This window comes from Urocitellus parryii, chromosome 9, assembly GCF_045843805.1.
Source record: "Urocitellus parryii isolate mUroPar1 chromosome 9, mUroPar1.hap1, whole genome shotgun sequence".
Taxonomy (NCBI): domain Eukaryota; kingdom Metazoa; phylum Chordata; class Mammalia; order Rodentia; family Sciuridae; genus Urocitellus; species Urocitellus parryii.
The window spans coordinates 87,150,128-87,167,712 of NC_135539.1; the positions used below are offsets into that span (position 1 = coordinate 87,150,128).

At 39.7% G+C, this 17,585-nt stretch overlaps 1 protein-coding gene across 2 annotated transcripts in view; it reads left to right on the plus strand.

Annotated features, from left to right (window-relative positions):
* The window catches only part of Fmn2 (formin 2), a 341,897-nt gene that overhangs the window by 33,053 nt on the left and 291,259 nt on the right, over window positions 1-17,585 (plus strand). For both annotated transcript variants that reach the window (XM_026390773.2, XM_077803042.1), the window contains exon 2: window positions 5,570-5,736. In XM_026390773.2, coding sequence (XP_026246558.2) covers window positions 5,570-5,736 — 167 coding nt within the window. The remainder of the gene's footprint in view (window positions 1-5,569; window positions 5,737-17,585) is intronic.

Here is a 17,585-nt window from a genome sequence, read left to right on the forward strand (position 1 = left end):
CCAGCCTGAGATTTGTTTTAATGCGTGTTTACATGATATTCGGAATGTTCACTAAAGAGGGAGGTGTCCAGGGTACAGAATTGAGGAGGGATAGATAAAGAAGTGCAATTCTGAACATGCAACATACATCTAGAACACAAGGGAAGAACTTGCTTTTTTGTTCACTGCTGTCTGTTTGCACAGTAAGGAAAAAGAAGAGGATGATGGGTGCAGGTGCTTTTGCTTACTTGCAGTTTGTCTCAAATTCTTACATTTTTCTCAAGTTATTTGAGAAGATTATTTCATCTTTGGAAAGAGTGAGTTGGCAGGGATGAGAATGTAGGAAATTGTATTGGAGGGTAAAGGCTTAGATGAGAATGTAGAAGAGCATTGTACTTACTTGAGGCTTTTTGTTTGGTTTTTGTCTGGGAATTGAATCAAGGGGTGCTCTACCAGTGAGCTACATTGGCAGTCCTTTTTATTTTTTATTTTGAACCTGGTTCTTGCTAAATTGCTAAGGGCCTCATTAATTTGCTGAGGCAGCTTTAGAACTTGCAATCCTCTTTCCTCAGTCTTTCTGGTCACTGGGGTTATAGGCATGCAGCACTCTGCCCAGCATTAATTGAGGACTTAAAGTAAATATGTTTTGGAAATTATGCTCAGCAAGAGACCAAGCACCATTGGGAGGGCTGGAGAACTCAGGTTTATTTACATCTGCAGACCCAGATGAACTAGTACTCTGAAGTTCTGGGCCCAAGGCTGAGATTACATGGGTTCTTTATCATGATGTGTTATGCTCGAATTCAGGACCCCCAAAAGACTACCAGAGACCAAGATCAATGTAAACAGTAAAGAGGCATTTATTGCGAGCTAGCTCGGTCCTCCTTGAGCACTCTTAGCAAATCATCACACACCGCGGGAAAATCATAAAACAACTCTAAAACATTATTAGCACATTCACTGGGGGGAACAAGTTGGGTAACGGTGATTGGCTAGTACAAAAGGGGATTCGTTTGAACTGATTGGTTTAAGCCATGAAGTGAATATGTGCTGAACTACAAGGTTTCCCAACATGTTATCAACCACCATAAACTACTGGGAGGGTCATCTGGCATCCCAGGTATTTTCCCTGTCTCATGCTGATTGGTGGCTGCTAGGGGGTTGCTATGGGTCCCCACCTAGCCTGACTGAGTCAGGGACACCTGCGCAGCAGATCTCTCCTTTTTGTAGATAAACTACTCCGAAGGGTGGGTAAGTGCCTAGGAGTGCTCTGTGAATCTTTCCAAGGACAAGGGCCATGCCCCCTTCCTTGGTCAGGCTTTGCTCTGAGGTAGAGGCTGGTTTTTCAAGACAAGGTATTGAGGCAAGGAAATAGATGTTATTGGTAACACCTGTAAGGGTCCGGCGGAGCGTCGGAGAAAGAGACCACACAAGAGACTGGCTCCGTGCAATTGGCAAAAGGGGATTTATTGGGGATCCATTCCAGCGCGCTGGGGCCCCGTGCTCACTCAAGAAGGGAGAGCAGCCCGGAGCCCAGAGCAGAGGTCAAGCCTAGCTTAAGTACACTTTCTGGAGAGGGCGGTGGGCTTTGCATACATCAGAACAAATCATCATGAGGCGCGGGAAAATTGAACAACAACTCTGAGATGTGATTGGCACATTCATTGGAGGGAACAGGTTGGGCGGGGGTGATTGGTCACTCCTAAGCGGGATACACATTCAAACTGATTGGTTCGGACCCTGTGACAAACTGCACAGGGCTCTAGGCTGAATGGCCAGTAGGGCGTTGTCTTAACTATCTCAGGAATCTGGGTGTAACAGAGGAACTTAATAATACCTAATCTTTTACATTTTAATTCAAGCTTTCCAGCTTAGAAACTTTACCCTTTCTAGAGGCTAGTTTTTCAAGACAAGGTATTGAGGCAAGGAAATAGATGTTATTGGTAACACCAACTTAAGGAGGAGAAAAGGACTTCTTTGTCACAAAGCTGTTCTGGTGGGAAGGGGGTCAGATGCTCAAAGGGCTTTTATGGGGATGGTGTAAGAGGGGTCCGGCGGAGCGTCGGAGGGAGAGACCACACAAGAGACTTACTCCATGCAATTGGCAAAAGGGGATTTATTGGGGATCCATTCCAGCGCGCTGGGACTCTGTGCTCACTCAAGAAGGGAGCGCAGCTCAGAGCCCAGAGCAAAGGTCAAGCAGAGCTTAAGTACACTTTTTGGGGAGGGCGGGAGTCTTTGCATACATCAGAACAAATCATCATGAGGCGCTGGGGAAATTGAACAACAACTCTGAGATGTGATTGGCACAATCATTGGCTGGCGAGGGTGATTGGTCATTTGTAAGCAGGTTACACATTCAAACTGATTGGTTTGGGCCCTGTGAGGAACTGCACAGGGCCCTAGGCTAAACGGCCAGTAGGGCGTTGTTTTAACTATCTCAGGAATCTGGGTGTAACAGAGGAACTTAATAATACCTAATCTTTTACATTCAAGCTTTCCAGCTTAGAAACTTTACCCTTTCATTGGAAGGGAGGTATAGTGAGGCTGTCAGGTAGGGCAGCTCCTGGATTTTCTTTTCAGACAGACTATTACTCTTGTCCAAGTTAATTTATATTATATTCTTTAATGACAAAATAAATGTAATTTACCATAGAATTAAAGAAAGAAGGGAGTATTTCAGTGGTTACCAGAAGTTCTGGGTTTAACGAAAACTTACTTAGCAGTTAATATCTGAACTATCTGAACTATTTAAGTGAGGCCACTCTTTAGAATTTAGAATAAAAGGCAAAAGGAATCAGGGGATGGGGGCAGAAGAAGAAAAGGTAAGGGGGAAGTGGAGGACAATTCCTCTGCTACATTCTGACCATGACATGAATGAATCTGCATCACAGAGTCAGAACATTGTATGCATCCAGAATTTCTCTAAATATTTATCAATGATTTTTACATGCAAGTGGCTAGATTTGCAGGATATATATACCAACTGTCAGTTTACAATTTAAGTAAGACACTGTTACTGAAAGTTGGTCCTTGTCCCTGATGCCAATCAAACAATATTGAACATGGTTTTGAGAAATAGGAAAAAGGTTCATTGTTTGCTAGCAAAGGAGAAGCACATGGAACTCCTTCCTGTTCCAGAGTCTGTGATTCTGCCCATCAAGATGAGATTTTTTTTTTTTAAAGAGAGAGAGAGAGAGAATTTTTTAATATTTATTTTTTAGTTTTTCTCGGTGGACACAACATCATTATTTTTTTATTTTATTTTTTATGTGGTGCTGAGGATTGAACCCAGTGCCCTGTGCATGCCAGGCAAGTGTGCTACCTCTTGAGTCACATCCCCAGCCCCTCAAGATGAGCTTTTAAAGAGATGATTCAAAGGCTACATTCCATATGTTCTGTCCAGAGTTATAATTCACTTGTTAATTTGGGAGATAGTCATTTATTCTTTCCTTTTCTTTCTTTCTTTCTTTCTTTCTTTCTTTCTTTCTTTCTTTCTTTCTTTCTTTCTTTCTTTCTTTCTTTCTCTCTCTCTCTCTCTCTCTCTCTCTCTCTCTCTCTCTCTCTCTCTCTCTCTTCTTTCGTGGAGTGGTGGGGCGACTGAGAATTGAACCCAGGGGCACTTAACCACTGAACCACAACCCCAGCCCATTTTTTTAATATTTTATTTAGACACACAGGATCTCGCTAAGTCGGTTAGGGCCTCTCACTGAGTTGCTGAGGCTGACTTTGAAATCACCTCCCCAATCACTGGTGTTACAGGTGTGTGCCCCTGTGCCTGGCAGAGATAGTCATTTCTGTGATTTTTTGGTGCTATCCCAAAAAATCTGAATTAATTTGTTCCTGTGATGGGTGTGTGCTCAAGGACAAATAACTCTGGCTAGGATAGGAAGAAAGGTAATCCTGTTTCCCTTGAGATTGGGCTGGGGCTGGGGTGGGGTGGGAAGAATAGGGAGGAGCCAGGAGAGAGGAAGAGAAATAAATGTGTCCATTTTAAAAATAAGTCAACAGTGGCAGAGCAGCAAGGGCTATATTCAAAGCCTAATGTGGACCATTGTTACAAATGGACATTTAAAAAATAAAAGGTTTTACGATCACTTCATTAATTAAAATGGTTATCTAAAGGAGCTTTTATTAAGGGTTACAAAAGGGTATGGAAGGAGGTCATTGAAGGATTTTCTGGATCAGTAATCTTTATCTAAAATTGAAAAATAATATACTAATTAGAAATTAGAGGGAGGGACAGCATTAGTGCAAGAACCAACCGAGGAGCAGCTGTAACCCTGGAAGGGACCCTGAGATTTTGCATTTTCTTTGCTGTAGTTTATGAATGCAGACACAAGGTACATACATTTTTGAAGAATAGATTAGGAATTGCATCTATGGTTCTCACATCTGGCAAAATCAACCGTTGACCAATAAAATACGGATATCCAGGCTTTCAACAATTCTGTTCTCCCCAGGTGATCTAATGTAATGGTGGCCCACCTCATACTTCAAATATAACCCTTGCTGATCTCCCAGTGAGGCTGATTGTAAAATAAGCATGTTTTCTTTTCCTCTTCTCCCTCTCTCCTTCCACAACCTGGGGGCAGGGGAACAAGATTACCTTTTTTTCCCATCCATCTGCTTTCCAGCACACACCCACCACAGGAACAAAGTAATTCAGACTTCTGGGATAGGGCCAGAAACACCTTAAGAAATCACTATCTCCCCAATTAACAAGTGAATCACATTCCCCCACAGGGAACACCAGGAGTGAGTCTTTAAAAATTCTGTGTTCTCCCTGATGGGCAGAATCACAGCCTCTGGGACAGGAGTCTCCTATGATTCTCCTTTGGTAGCAAAGCAGTAAACCTTCTTTTTCCTTTTTATCAAAACCTCATCCTCTTTTGGTAACACAGCCAAGATTGAGAACCTTGGAATGGGGGACACATGTCCTCTAGGGTCCTTGGCCAGTGTCCTCTCACTGTATCTCTCTTCTTCTGTCTCTTTTAGGGAAATAATAATAAAAGTCCCTGAAATCTAGACTCATTGTAGAATTACACTTCCGAGAAGCACTTGAAAGCATTTGCCTTAGAAAACTCTCTTTCCTTTTTCATGGGTAGCTGTCTTTGTCTGTCTCCTTAGTGCCTTCATTCCTCATCCTTCCCCATTGCCAGGCCTGAGACTATGAATGTCAGTCACTGACATTTCTAAGCCCAAATGGTGGCTCCTTGGGTTACTAAGGGCTTGCTTAGAGAACCCTCTTAAGAGTAAACAAAAAAAAAAAAAAGAAAGTAGAATTGTTAATTAAATCTAAAAGGGGAGGGTGTTCATTTAGAGGAAGGATGTACAGCTGGTAACTTGGGGCATTTCTTTTCAAAGCAGGAGTTATTTATTGGGATGGGAGAGGAACCCCCTGCTGCCCTTTCCTATGTGGTGTCTCAGGCCTCAGATTGCAGTTTTGCCGGGTTTGAGAGGCTCCTTTCTGCGCATGTCAGTAGTCTTGGAAACGGTGCTGCTGTGTTTGCTTCCTCTCTTCCCTGGAGAGCTACTAGCCAGGTGATCTACCAGTGTTTCCCGCCTAATGACCGTGTTTCATCCGCAGGGCGAACTCTGCTGGAGAAGCTCTTCAGCCAGCAAGAGAACGGGCCTCCAGAAGAAGCAGAGAAATTTTGCTCACGGATCATTGCCATGGGTCTTTTACTTCCTTTTAGTGACTGCTTCAGGGAACCATGTAATCAGAATGCACAGTCAAGTTCTGCTCCATTTGATGTAAGTAGGAGAATTCACTTCTGTTTGTGAGGTGGATTGCAGTTGAAATGAGCAATTGTGATATGTGTCTGCCAGTCACCTTATAATTTATGAACACATGTGACACAAGCCTTCCTCTCCTGGGCCACTCAAAAGCTCAGTTTGTCAGTTTCCATGCTTTTCTTTTTGACTATAGAGTATTAAGTACATTTGCCAAACCTTTTCTTAACAGATGGCCACTCAGTAGTTTTCTAGCCAGCTCTAGTCAGCAATGATTTTAAGATTACATTTTAAAAATTTTTTTGAGGGCTGGGATGTGGCTCAAGCGGAGCGCGCTCGCCTGGCATGCGTGCGGCCCGGGTTCGATCCTCAGCACCACATACAAAGATGTTGTGTCCGTCGAAAACTAAAAAATAAATATTAGAATTCTCTCTCTCTCTCTCTTTTTTTTTTTTTTTTTTAAAATATTTATTTATTTATTTGTTATTAGCGGACACAACATCTTTGTTTGTATGTGGTGCTGGAGGATCGAACCCGGGCCGCACGCATGCCAGACGAGCGCGCTACCGCTTGAGCCACATCCCCAGCCCCTCTCTCTCTCTCTTTAAAAAAAAAAAAAAAATTTTTTGTTTTGAGGCTTTGGATTGAACCCAGATCCTACCAGTGTTCTACCACTGAGCTACACCCCCAGCCCATCAGAGAGATTTAAAAGTGGCTGTAAGTCAGTATTTCTGACTTTGCTGGTCATAGGCATTCCTTCAGAAGCAGCTCCATAGGACAAAGTACTGTTCCCAGTGGGCCACAGGTTTCCATGGTCTCTAGAATGCTGTTTCAATGCATTCCCTTCTCATTTTTTTTTTTACTAAATATTATCACGAAGCAGCATTGTCTGCTTTCTCCCCCAGCTCACCTTCACCAGGAATTAATACTGCAGAACAGTAATTTGAAAGGTATATCCATAATTCATAATAAACATCAGCACAGCTGGATTATCATTGTCAAGCCACAGTACTGCTGATCTTTCTCAGGTATGTGGTGCATGTGTTACATGGGTTGTGATAACATAAGATACATGTGAATTTCTTGTAAGAAAATGCAAAGTCTGGTTGATTCACTTGTGCAGAGCCCAGGATTTGAGTAATTGAGAGCAAGGAGTTCTCATCCACAAGGGTTAATTACATTTGTTCCATTGTTGCCAACTGTCCTCTCTTAAGAGCTTTCTTCAACATATTTGCTGTGATTCAGGGAATGAAATAATAGGGAGTTTTAAAGGATAGTGAAAACGAACAGAGGCTGGGGTCAAATGTGATAGTAAATAATAAAGTATCTACATTTGCCTCTTCTTCATCTTCTTTACCAGTTATAACCTGCAGTCTTCTTTGATTTCCCTTCAGTATTAGCAAAATAAATTGTATAAAATATTCTGAGATCTTCTTGCTTCTTCCCATCTGAAAAAAAAAATCTCCAGATTATGCTGTGACTTGCTAAGATTCATTCTTAAGATTAATTAAAAATATTTCCTGTGCAGTTTTTTTTTTCTTTTCTTAAAATAATCTGGTGGCTAGTCACTGCTAGGTAGATTTTTTTTCCTCCTATTGGAAAAATTGGATAATTTAATTTTTTTTCCTCCTTTCTCTTCTTTGAGAGATCTGTGTTATTGTAGAGACAGAACAGGAGTGTGTTAAGTGTTGTGGGACTGTGTTCTGGAAGACATATCAATTTAGCAAGTTGGAATTATAATAAATATAGTACAGAGAAAGGCAAATGCTAGCTATGTCTAGCACTTGCTTTTTGATTAAAACTATTCCCAAGTTAACTACATTTTCTGCTGTTAAATCTCAGAAGTAAATAGTCTCTCATCAGTTAATAAATGTGGGATTATAGTACCTAGGCTATAACCTTATTTTTCTCTCTTTGATTTTTTTTTTTTAAATTATGTGTTTGTTTTTGTGGTGCTGGGGGTGAATCCAGGGCCTCCCACATGCTAGGCTAGTGATCCACCATTGTGCTATTACCCCTAGACTTTGTCTTTCTTAAAATCAACTATCCTATCCTGCTTACTTCTTCAATCTCACTTTATTTCTTCCTTATTTTAGAGATTAGTAATTTTTTTTTAACTATGTTATTCTGGTGGACAGTTGGGTGTGGCATAATGAGTGAAATACACAAATAAATCCCTTAATATTCTAGACAATGAACTCCTCAAAATGGAGTTTCTGCCCCCAGTTTGATGTAATTTCATTTTCTCCTTACCATATTCATTTATTCTCTCCTCTCTCCACCAAACTGTACACAAACTAATCAATTAAAGGTACTCTCAGAGCCTTTTAAAATACATTTAAGTAGCAGTTCAGCAACAGAACCATACATTTATGGGACACAGTCAAAAATTCTCCTAGAGAAGTAACAATACAGGGGGTTATGAAGACTTAGGTATCAGTGGTAGGTGGAAAGAATGTGCTTATCTCTAGGGAGAAAAGTTTGTGATAATTAGTCTCTCTGCTGATTATACAAAGTAGCTTTTGGGAGCATTCCTCACCAACAATTCTCTTGTAGTCAGGTGCCCTTCAAGACGGAGTGCCCATAGGAATAAACTCACATTGGCACCTTTCCTATCCCCTACCTTTGTTTCCTTTCTAACAGTACCTGCCCCTCTCTCCTCTGTAATCAAAGTAAAAGTTTTTGTTTTGATTTTTTATTTTGGTACTGAGGATTAAGCCCAGAGGCACTTATCACTGAGCCATATCCCTAGCCCTTTTTATTTTTTATTCTGAGACAAGGTCTCCTTAAATTGCCAGATTGGCCTCAAACTTGCCATGTGCCTGTCTCAACCTCCCATATTGCTTGGATGCTCTAGCACTACAGGCATACTCTATCACTCATGGCTAGCAAGAAGAATATTCTTTTTAGTTGTAGATGGATACACAATATCTTTATTTTTATTTGTTTATTTTTATGTAGTGCTGGGGACTGAACCCAGGGCCTCATGCATGCAAGGCAAGCACTCTACCACTGAGCTACAACCCCAGTCCAAGAAGAATTTTGATATGGGGATATTATAGGTACAGTTTGTGGATTGGTCTACTTCAATTAAGCCTTTTGATTTTTTAATTATTTTTTAATATTTATTTTTTAGTTTTAGGTGGACACAATATCTTTATTTTTTATTTTTATGTGGTGCTGAGGATCGAACCCATGCACCACATGCATGAGCACTCTACCACTGAGCCCCAGCCCCAGCCCAGCCCTTCTGATTTTAGTCCCATGTTATAATATACATTTTTAGGCCCTATCATTTTGGATTATTAAATGACATAGAAAATATGAAATATAGAAAAAATGTTACATTTTTTAAGTTTTTAAGAACTTTAAAAGACAAATAGTTTATGTAAACATATTAATTTATTTACAGATATTTATTAAATGTATTCTATGTGACAGGTGTAACAAAAATCACAATAAAATAATACAAGAAAAATAGGAGGCTTTATTTAAATTAAAAACAAAAAAAGAAAAGAAAGGGGAAGAAGCAAGGAAAGAAAATAGCCTGGTGTGGTAGCCAACCCCTCAGTCTCCCAGGTAATGAGGAAGCTGAAGCAGCAGGAACATAAGTTTGAGGTCAGCCTGGTCAATTTAACAAGACTGTATAAAAAAAGACGGGGCGGGGAATGAATGGTGGTGGTATGTGGTGGGTGTGGCTCAGCCAAAGGTCTTTTGCTAAACTTGTGTGAGGCTTTGGGTTCAATCCCCAGCAGCAACTATCCCCCATTCCCAAAGTCCCCCCAAAAGTTTGCAAACCGGGAAGAAGCAGCCATTGGTACTGAAAAAGGAAAGTATATCTAGAAGGAACTAGGTTGGGTGAGGGGGTATATTAGAGAAAGTTCCTGCCTCAGCTCCCACTGCCTATGCAAATGAGGTATGCTTGAAGCTTAATCCTGATTGATTAGTTTTATGTTAATGAAGGATAGTCATCCTGACCAGTCCTAATTGATTGATACTTGCTATGACTGTAGGTCTCAGCAGCAAAATCTGACTTGCCAGAAGATAGGAGCCTGTTTATCCAAACAGTAAAATGCCACCAAGGTAAGGGCCACAAAGATCAGTGTTCCTCCAAGAACACAGAGTTCATAAAATTTTACGCACAGTGTACCACTTGGGACCCTTGTTGGAGATTCAACTTCTCCTTTTTTTTTTTTTTTTTTTTTTTTGGCAGAGGGGAGGGGCACTGGGGGTGAACACCTGAGTGCTTTACCATGAAGCTACATCTCCCAGCCCTTTTTATTTTTTATTTTGAGGTAAGGTCTTGCAAGTTAACCAAGATTGTCCTTGAACTTGCCAAGGCTGCTGTGGAACTTAAAAGCCTCCTGCCCCAGATTCTGAGTAGCTGGGCTGGAATTACAGCCATAGGCCCATGTGCCCAGGTGAGATTCAGTTTTTCTTGAAGTTCTCACAGGCAGTGTTTTAGGATTCTTAGATACATTAGCAAGCAAGAGAAGTGAGATTCCTGTTCTCTGGAAATGTATATCCTATCCAATGTGGGGGAATGAAGTAACAGATGAAAGCATAGGATAATTTTTTTATTAGATCATAAAAAGTTGCTATGAAGGAAATAACCTGAATAACTTGCTTGCAGAATGGGGTGGGATAGGGTGAATGCAGAGGGGAGTCTCTCTGGGGACCCATGAGGCCAGATATGAAGTAAGATCATTCTAGGCAGCTCCAGATAAATTCATAGTGCCACAAAGGAGCACAAGCATGACCTATATGGGGCAGAGCATGAGAGAAGAAGCTAAGTGAGATAGAGACAGAAAGGTCTCAGGAGCTAGAATAACAGTGTCTTGAAATCCATGGAAAAGCCAGCTTGGTGGTACACTCCTGTAATTCCAGGGATTCAGGAGGTTGAGTTCTTGAAAGTTCTAGGCCAGCCTCAGGAATTTAGCAAGACCCTTAGCATATGACTTTCTCAAAATGAAAAATAAAAAGGAATGGGAATGTGGCTCATGGTTAAGAACCCCTGGGTTAAATCCCCAGTACCCCCCCCCCAAAAAAAAAATCAATGGAAGAATTATGTAGTTTTTTTTTTAATTTTTTAATCTGAAAGTGGGAGCTTTTGGGAGAATTTGTATGGGGAAAGAAAATAAAATTATTTGCTTTATATTTCATGCAGATTACTCTGCCTAGTCTTTGGATACTAGGGTATAAGGACTGAAGTAGAAGCAGGAATACCAGCTGGGCTGTTGTAGTACTTGAACAGGAGGTAGTGGAAATAGCTTGGGGTAGAATGGTGGCCAGAGAGATAGAGAGTTTTATTTCAGGATGGATTCTGGAGGTGGCTCTGATGGGTCGGGTACAAATAAACAATGTCATCCTTTAAGAGCCTAATAGCTGGGGCTAGGTGACACATACCTGTAATCCCAGTGGCTCCAGAAGCTGATGTAGGAGATCATGAGTTCAAAGCCAGCCTCAGCAATTTAGGGAGCTGCTTAGCAACTCAGTGAAACTCTGTCTCTAAATAAAATACAAAAAAGGGCTGATGATGTGGCTCAATGGTTGAGTGTCCCTGAATTCAATCTCTAGTACCAAAAAGTAAAAAAATAAAAGAGCATAATGAATGTCCCAGTACTTCATTCTATTTCCAAGTGGTTCAGGGATCCAGAAACTATATCTTATCTTTCTCTGCTAGTATACTCACATTTGCCTTTTGCATTTTTTTTTAATCCCCCAGCTTTGTATTTCCAATAGAATTCTAAGCTAGGGCAATTCCAAAGTTATTTAGAGAAAACAAACTCCTTATCATTTGCAGTTTCAGGCCATTGCCATGCCACCCGTGGAGAAGCATGCCTGTCTTCAACCTATCACTGAGCAAGGGCCCAGGGTCATTACCTCTTATATGAGAATAGAAGTCATAATGTACAAACAAGTCCAGTATATGGTCCCCTTAATATTGCTTTTCCTCTATGTATTTACAGTGAGATCCTTTTTTCTATGTTATGTCAGCTGTTTTCAGGTCAACCACACTTATCTTGAATAATTGTTGATTATCTATTGACATGGCTTTCTAGGATTTCTTTACTCATAACTATGTTAAATATCATACTATCTATTGATATCACAAAAATTAGGCATGTTACTTGACCTGAACCATTTTTGCAGGAGTTTATGGCTACTTAATTCTTCATACAGTGATCTCAAATTCCTGTCTAGTGAAATATATTTGTTTCTGTGTTTTTGGGTGCTGGACTGACCTGATTTTGGAAGATCTGCTGATGTGTTATTTTTTGTTTTTGTTTTGTAGTGCTAATGATTAAAACCACCACTGAACTATATATCCCCAGCACCCTTTCCCCCCACCCCCTTTTTGACACATGTTCTTGCTAAGTTGCTGAGACTGGTCTTTTTGGTTTGGAGGGGCTAGGGATTGAACCCTAGGGTACTCTACCACTTAGCTGTATCTCCAACTCCTTTTTAGTTCTATTTTGAGATAGGGCTTTGTTAAATTGCCAAGGCTGGCCTGAAATTTGTAATCCTCCTGCCCTAGCCTTCCAAATTGCTGAGATTACAGTTGCACACCACTGTACCCAGCCAGATCTGCTGATTTTGGTAAATATGAGGTGATTCACATGTTTACCAATGGGCAAGAGCTTCTTGGTGTGTATGTAAATGTGCATAGGTTTGGATGAATGGGTGAATAAAGCTCGATTTTAAGACATGGAAGACATAAAAATTTAAGCCATGAAAAAGTAAAACAAGATCTTGAACTTGCTAAAAGATGTTATTGATCAAAATCAAGAACAAACCTGATAAGAAAACTAATGAAATGCACCCTACTCATTGTCACCAATAGCTAAGACAAAAGTAAATAAACAGAAGTGATTATTTTTGCTTGAATCCATTTTTTTTTTCAGAGCAGGAAGAATACTTAGAAGTCATTTATTCAATCCTATACACACAGTTTTTTCCTGAGAAACAATAAAAGCTATGACACATCTTTCAGCTTTGAGAGAAAATATATATATATATATATATATATATATATATATATATATATATATATATATATATATATAGTTGTTCTTCAGTATCTGCTGGGAATTTGTTCCAGGACCTTTCACAAAACCAAATTCTGCAGATGCTAAAGTGTCTTACGTATTTTTATCTAACCTATGCATATCTTCCTATATACTTAAAATCATCTTTGGATTACTTATAGTGTCTAATAGAATGTAAATGCTATATCAATAGTTAGTATACCAAATTGTTAAGGGAAGAATGATAAAATAGTTTGTACATGTTCAGTACAGATACAGTTTTTTTAAAAAATATTTTTAATTCAAGGTTTGTTGAATCTACCCATGCAGAACCCACAAATGGAGGGCTGATTGTATATATACAGACATTTTGCTGTATATTTTTGAAACATTTTTGTGTATAATATTGATTTGCAGCAAGTTGTTTTTATTTTAAATATGGTATTAAATGATAGTTTTTAGACCAGAATTTTTTTTAGCTGACATTTGTTTTCCTTATAGATACTACTTCCACCATGCGACCAACGCACTGGTTTCATTAAAGAGGTTCTTGGCATAAAAGTTAGCTAGTGAGATCAAATAAACACACAGACTCAGTTACCTTTTTCTATGACCAGGTCCTAGATGGCTCCCCCTCTGGCTCACACCTCGAACCACCTGGTAGGGCAGCAGGGATTACTCAGGGCTAGCAGGAGAGAGAGAGAGAGAGAGAGAGCACGCCAGGGAGTAGCCTTTTATTGGGGAACAAGAAATTCAGGGGAGAATTCCATCCAATGAAGGTTGAGAGGGGCAGCACTCCAAGGTCAGGGTCAGTGATTGGCCCCCAGGTCAGTGGTCAGTCACATCCCCACACGGACAGGCTCTCGCACCAGGAGAGTGTCGGGAAAGCTCCTACACAGTTTAGCCAGAGCACCTCACTCCCAAACCGGGAGTTGCCCAATCACATGTGAGAATGGCTCCCCACATAACTACTTCTTTTTTTTTAGTGTATAATCTTTTATTATTATTATTTTTATTTATATATGACAGTGGAGTGTATTAAAATTCATATTACACATATAGAGCACAATTTTTCATATCTCTGGTTGTATATAAAGTATATTCACACCAATTTGTGTCTTCATACATGTACTTACGGTAATGATGTCTAACTCATTCCACCACCATTTCTAACCCCATGCCCCGTCCCTTCCCCTCCCACTCCTCTGCCCTATCTACAGTTCATCTATTCCTCCCACACTCCTCCTCCTTACCCCACTATGAATCAGCTTCCTTATATCAGAGAAAACATTTGGCATTTGTTTTTTTTTTTTTTTTTTTGGGGATTGGCTAACTTCACTTAGCATTATCTTCTCTAACTCCATCTATTTACCTGCAAATGCCATGATTTTATTCTCTTTTATTGCTGAATAATAGTCCATTGTGTGTATATGCCACATTTTTTTTTCATCCATTCATCAGTTGAAGGGCATCTAGGTTGGTTCCACAGTTTGACTATTGTGAATTGTGCTGCTATAAACATTGATGTGGCTGTGTCCTTGTGATATCTGTTTTTAAGTCCTTTGGGTATAGACCCAGGAGAGAGTGAGCTGGGTCAAATGGTGGTTCCATTCCCAATTTGCCAAGAAATCTCCCTACTGCTTTCCATATTGTCTGCACCAATTTGCAGTTCCACCAGCATTGTATGAGTGTACCTTTCCCCCCACATCCTTGCCAACACTTATTATAGTTTGTATGCATAATAGCTGCCATTCTGACTGGAGTGAGATAAAATCTTAAAGAGTGGTTTTGATTTGCATTTCTCTAATTGTTAGTGATGATGAACATTTTTTTCATGTATTTGTTGATGTATTGTACATCATCTTCTGAGAAGTGCCTCTTGAGATCCTTGGCCCATTTATTTTTTGAGTTTTTTTTTTTTTTTTTTTTTGTGTTTAGCTTTTTGACTTCTTTATATACCCTAGAGATTAGTGCTCTATCTGATGTGTGAGGGGTAAAAATTTATTCCCAAGATGTAGACTCTTTATTCACCTCACAGATTGTTTCTTTTGCTAAGAAGACTGGTAGACAATGGAACCGAATAGAGGACACAGACACTAACCCACAAAATTACAATTATCTTGTGTTAGACAAAGGCACCAAAAACATGCACTGGAGAAAAGATAGCCTCTTCAACAAATGGTGCTGGGAAAACTGGAAATTCATATGCAACAAAATGAAATTAAATCCCTATCTCTCACTGTGCAGAAAACTCAACTCAAAATGGATCAAGGACCTAGTAATAAAGCCAGAGACCCTGTGTCTAATTGAAGAAAAAATAGGTCTTAATCTCCGTCATGTGGGATTCGGCCCCAACTTCCTTAATAAGACTTCTGTAGTGCAAGAATTAAAATCAGGAATCCTGTCATGTGGGATTAGGCCCCAACTTCCTTAATAAGACTTCTGTAGTGCAAGAATTAAAATCAGGAATCAATAAATGGGATGGGTTCAAATTAAAAAGTTTTTGACAGTTACTTCTAATCTCAGCATAGAAGTCACTGGTAAAATGTAAGATTTTATTTATTGGAATTCATTTCATAACAACATGTTAAACCTATTCCATTAGGCAGGTTGCAAAGATCTATGTTAGTGAAGTGACAAAAGTAGATTTATTTATTTATTTTATTTTTTATAAAGAGAGAGAGAGAGAGAGAGAGAGAGAGAGAGAGAGAGAGAATTTTTTAATATTTATTTTTCAGTTTTTTTTCTGTGGGTACAACATCTTTATTTTTTTATGTGGTGCTGAGGAGCGAACCCAGCGCCCCATGCATGCCAGGCAAGCACATTACCGCTTGAGCCACATCCCCAGCCCAGACAAAAGTAGATTTAAACTGAAATCTCTTCATTCAATTTGACTCAGTTTATTTTATGTTTTAATTTTAAGAATTTAGTAAAATTCCTAATTTCTTTATCCACATGGTTAAAAAGCAAGTGTTCTGCATGACCTGCTGCTGGCCCTACCCTCCCACTTTTAGTCTTAATCCCTGCTCCCTACCCCAGCCTGGTTTTACTCCCTATTCTTGTGGACCTTGGGGTATTTACATTTGCTGATAAAGTTCTTAACATTGCCATTGCCTTCTGGCTGTCAGAGATGAGGATTTAGCTCAGTTATATCCATGTCTTATCCCTCTCTGTTCTTTATAATATAGTTAATATTGCCTTTTTTTAGTTTCTCTTTAGTAATCTTTCTTTGAATTTTAAATATATGCCTGTAGTTTTTTTTGCTCTTGTTCCATCAACTTTGGATAATCTCTCTTGCTGCCCCACTTACCTTATGAAATTAGTCAATATTATGCCTCATGTTTTACTCCCCTGAGTCTGAGCCACATCTGCCTCCCAGTTTCTACCAGATTCTCTCTTTTTTTTTTTTTTTTTTCTTTCTGGCAGTGGTTGTGGGGGAACAGGGGAGGCGGGTGCAGTACTAGGGATGGATCCCAGGATCTCACACATGGTAAGCATGAGCTTTACCACCAAGCTATATTCCCAGCCCTAGGGTTTACTTTTAAGGTCAGTGCTTTAATCAGTGCATTTATTCTAAGAGTTGGAAAATATATGGAACCCCTTTACATATTGCTTTGTTGAGGCAGATAATCTGCTCTGATTTTTGTTTCCTTCTCCTTATCTCACTATCCCAATATCATAGATGACACTCAAAAGAGATGTCTTTCAGGTCAAATTCAAATGGGATTTTGTGTTTTTAACAAACAGTTGCTTGCTCACAAGTGTCCCAGGCATTCTGTGTTTAGTTTAGTTTATATTTAGTTTGTCCCTTTCTTCTGCAGGCAGCATCCACCTTGCACAGGGTTTGTTGTTGCTTTTCTGTTGTTGTTCTTGTACTGGGAATTGAACCCAGGATGCTCTACCACTGAGCTATACAGCCCCAGTCCTTTTTTTAAAAAAAAAAACATTTATTTATGAGATAGAGACTTGTTGAATTACCTTCCTAGTAGCTAGGATCACAGGCAGGTCACATTAAAATTTTTGTGTGTAATAATGTCTACTTCTGGAGGTGTCTTGAAGATTAAATGAAATTAATCAAGCCTTTTAACACAATGCATGGCACTTATGATTATTAACAATTATTACTTTTTTTTTTTAAACTTTTTTTTTTTAAAGAGCGAGAGAGAGAGAGAGAGAGAGAGAGAGAGAGAGAGAGAGAGAGAATTTTAATATTTATTTTTTAGTTTTTTTTTTTTGGCGGACACAACATCTTTGTATGTGGTGCTGAGGATCGAACCCGGGCCGCACGCATGCCAGGCGAGCACGCTACCGATTGAGCCACATCCCCAGCCCAACAATTATTACTTTTAATTATTGTCTTTCAAGTAAGTTCCTATCACAGAATCTGGAATAGCCATTCAACAAAATGTCTTGGGTTTTGTGAAGAAGAAGGCTGTCAGGAATCCAGGGTGACCATAAAGAGGAAGAACTGGAGAACTATGGAGTGTATTGTCTTTGAATGATCAAGAGTTACCTCTGTTCAATAATCGTGAAAACACTTGGAGGGAGGGAAAGAAGATGTGATGGAATATGGATTTGCTTGGGAATTAATTGGCTTGGGAACTGACTCGCTGTTGGTCTCTGCTTCTGGGCTCATTGCCATCCTCCTTTCTTATTCTATTTACTATTCTTGATTTTACTGCTCTACTTTGCATATTCTTGCCCCAACCCTTGCTCCCCCACATCTTTATGGACAGAGTAGAATGGAAATGGAAGGAATAAGAAAAGCTATGGGGAAGGAACTGCAAATCGTGAAGGTGCACACGTCATGCCTGCCTACCTGATGTCATTCCCATGACCATT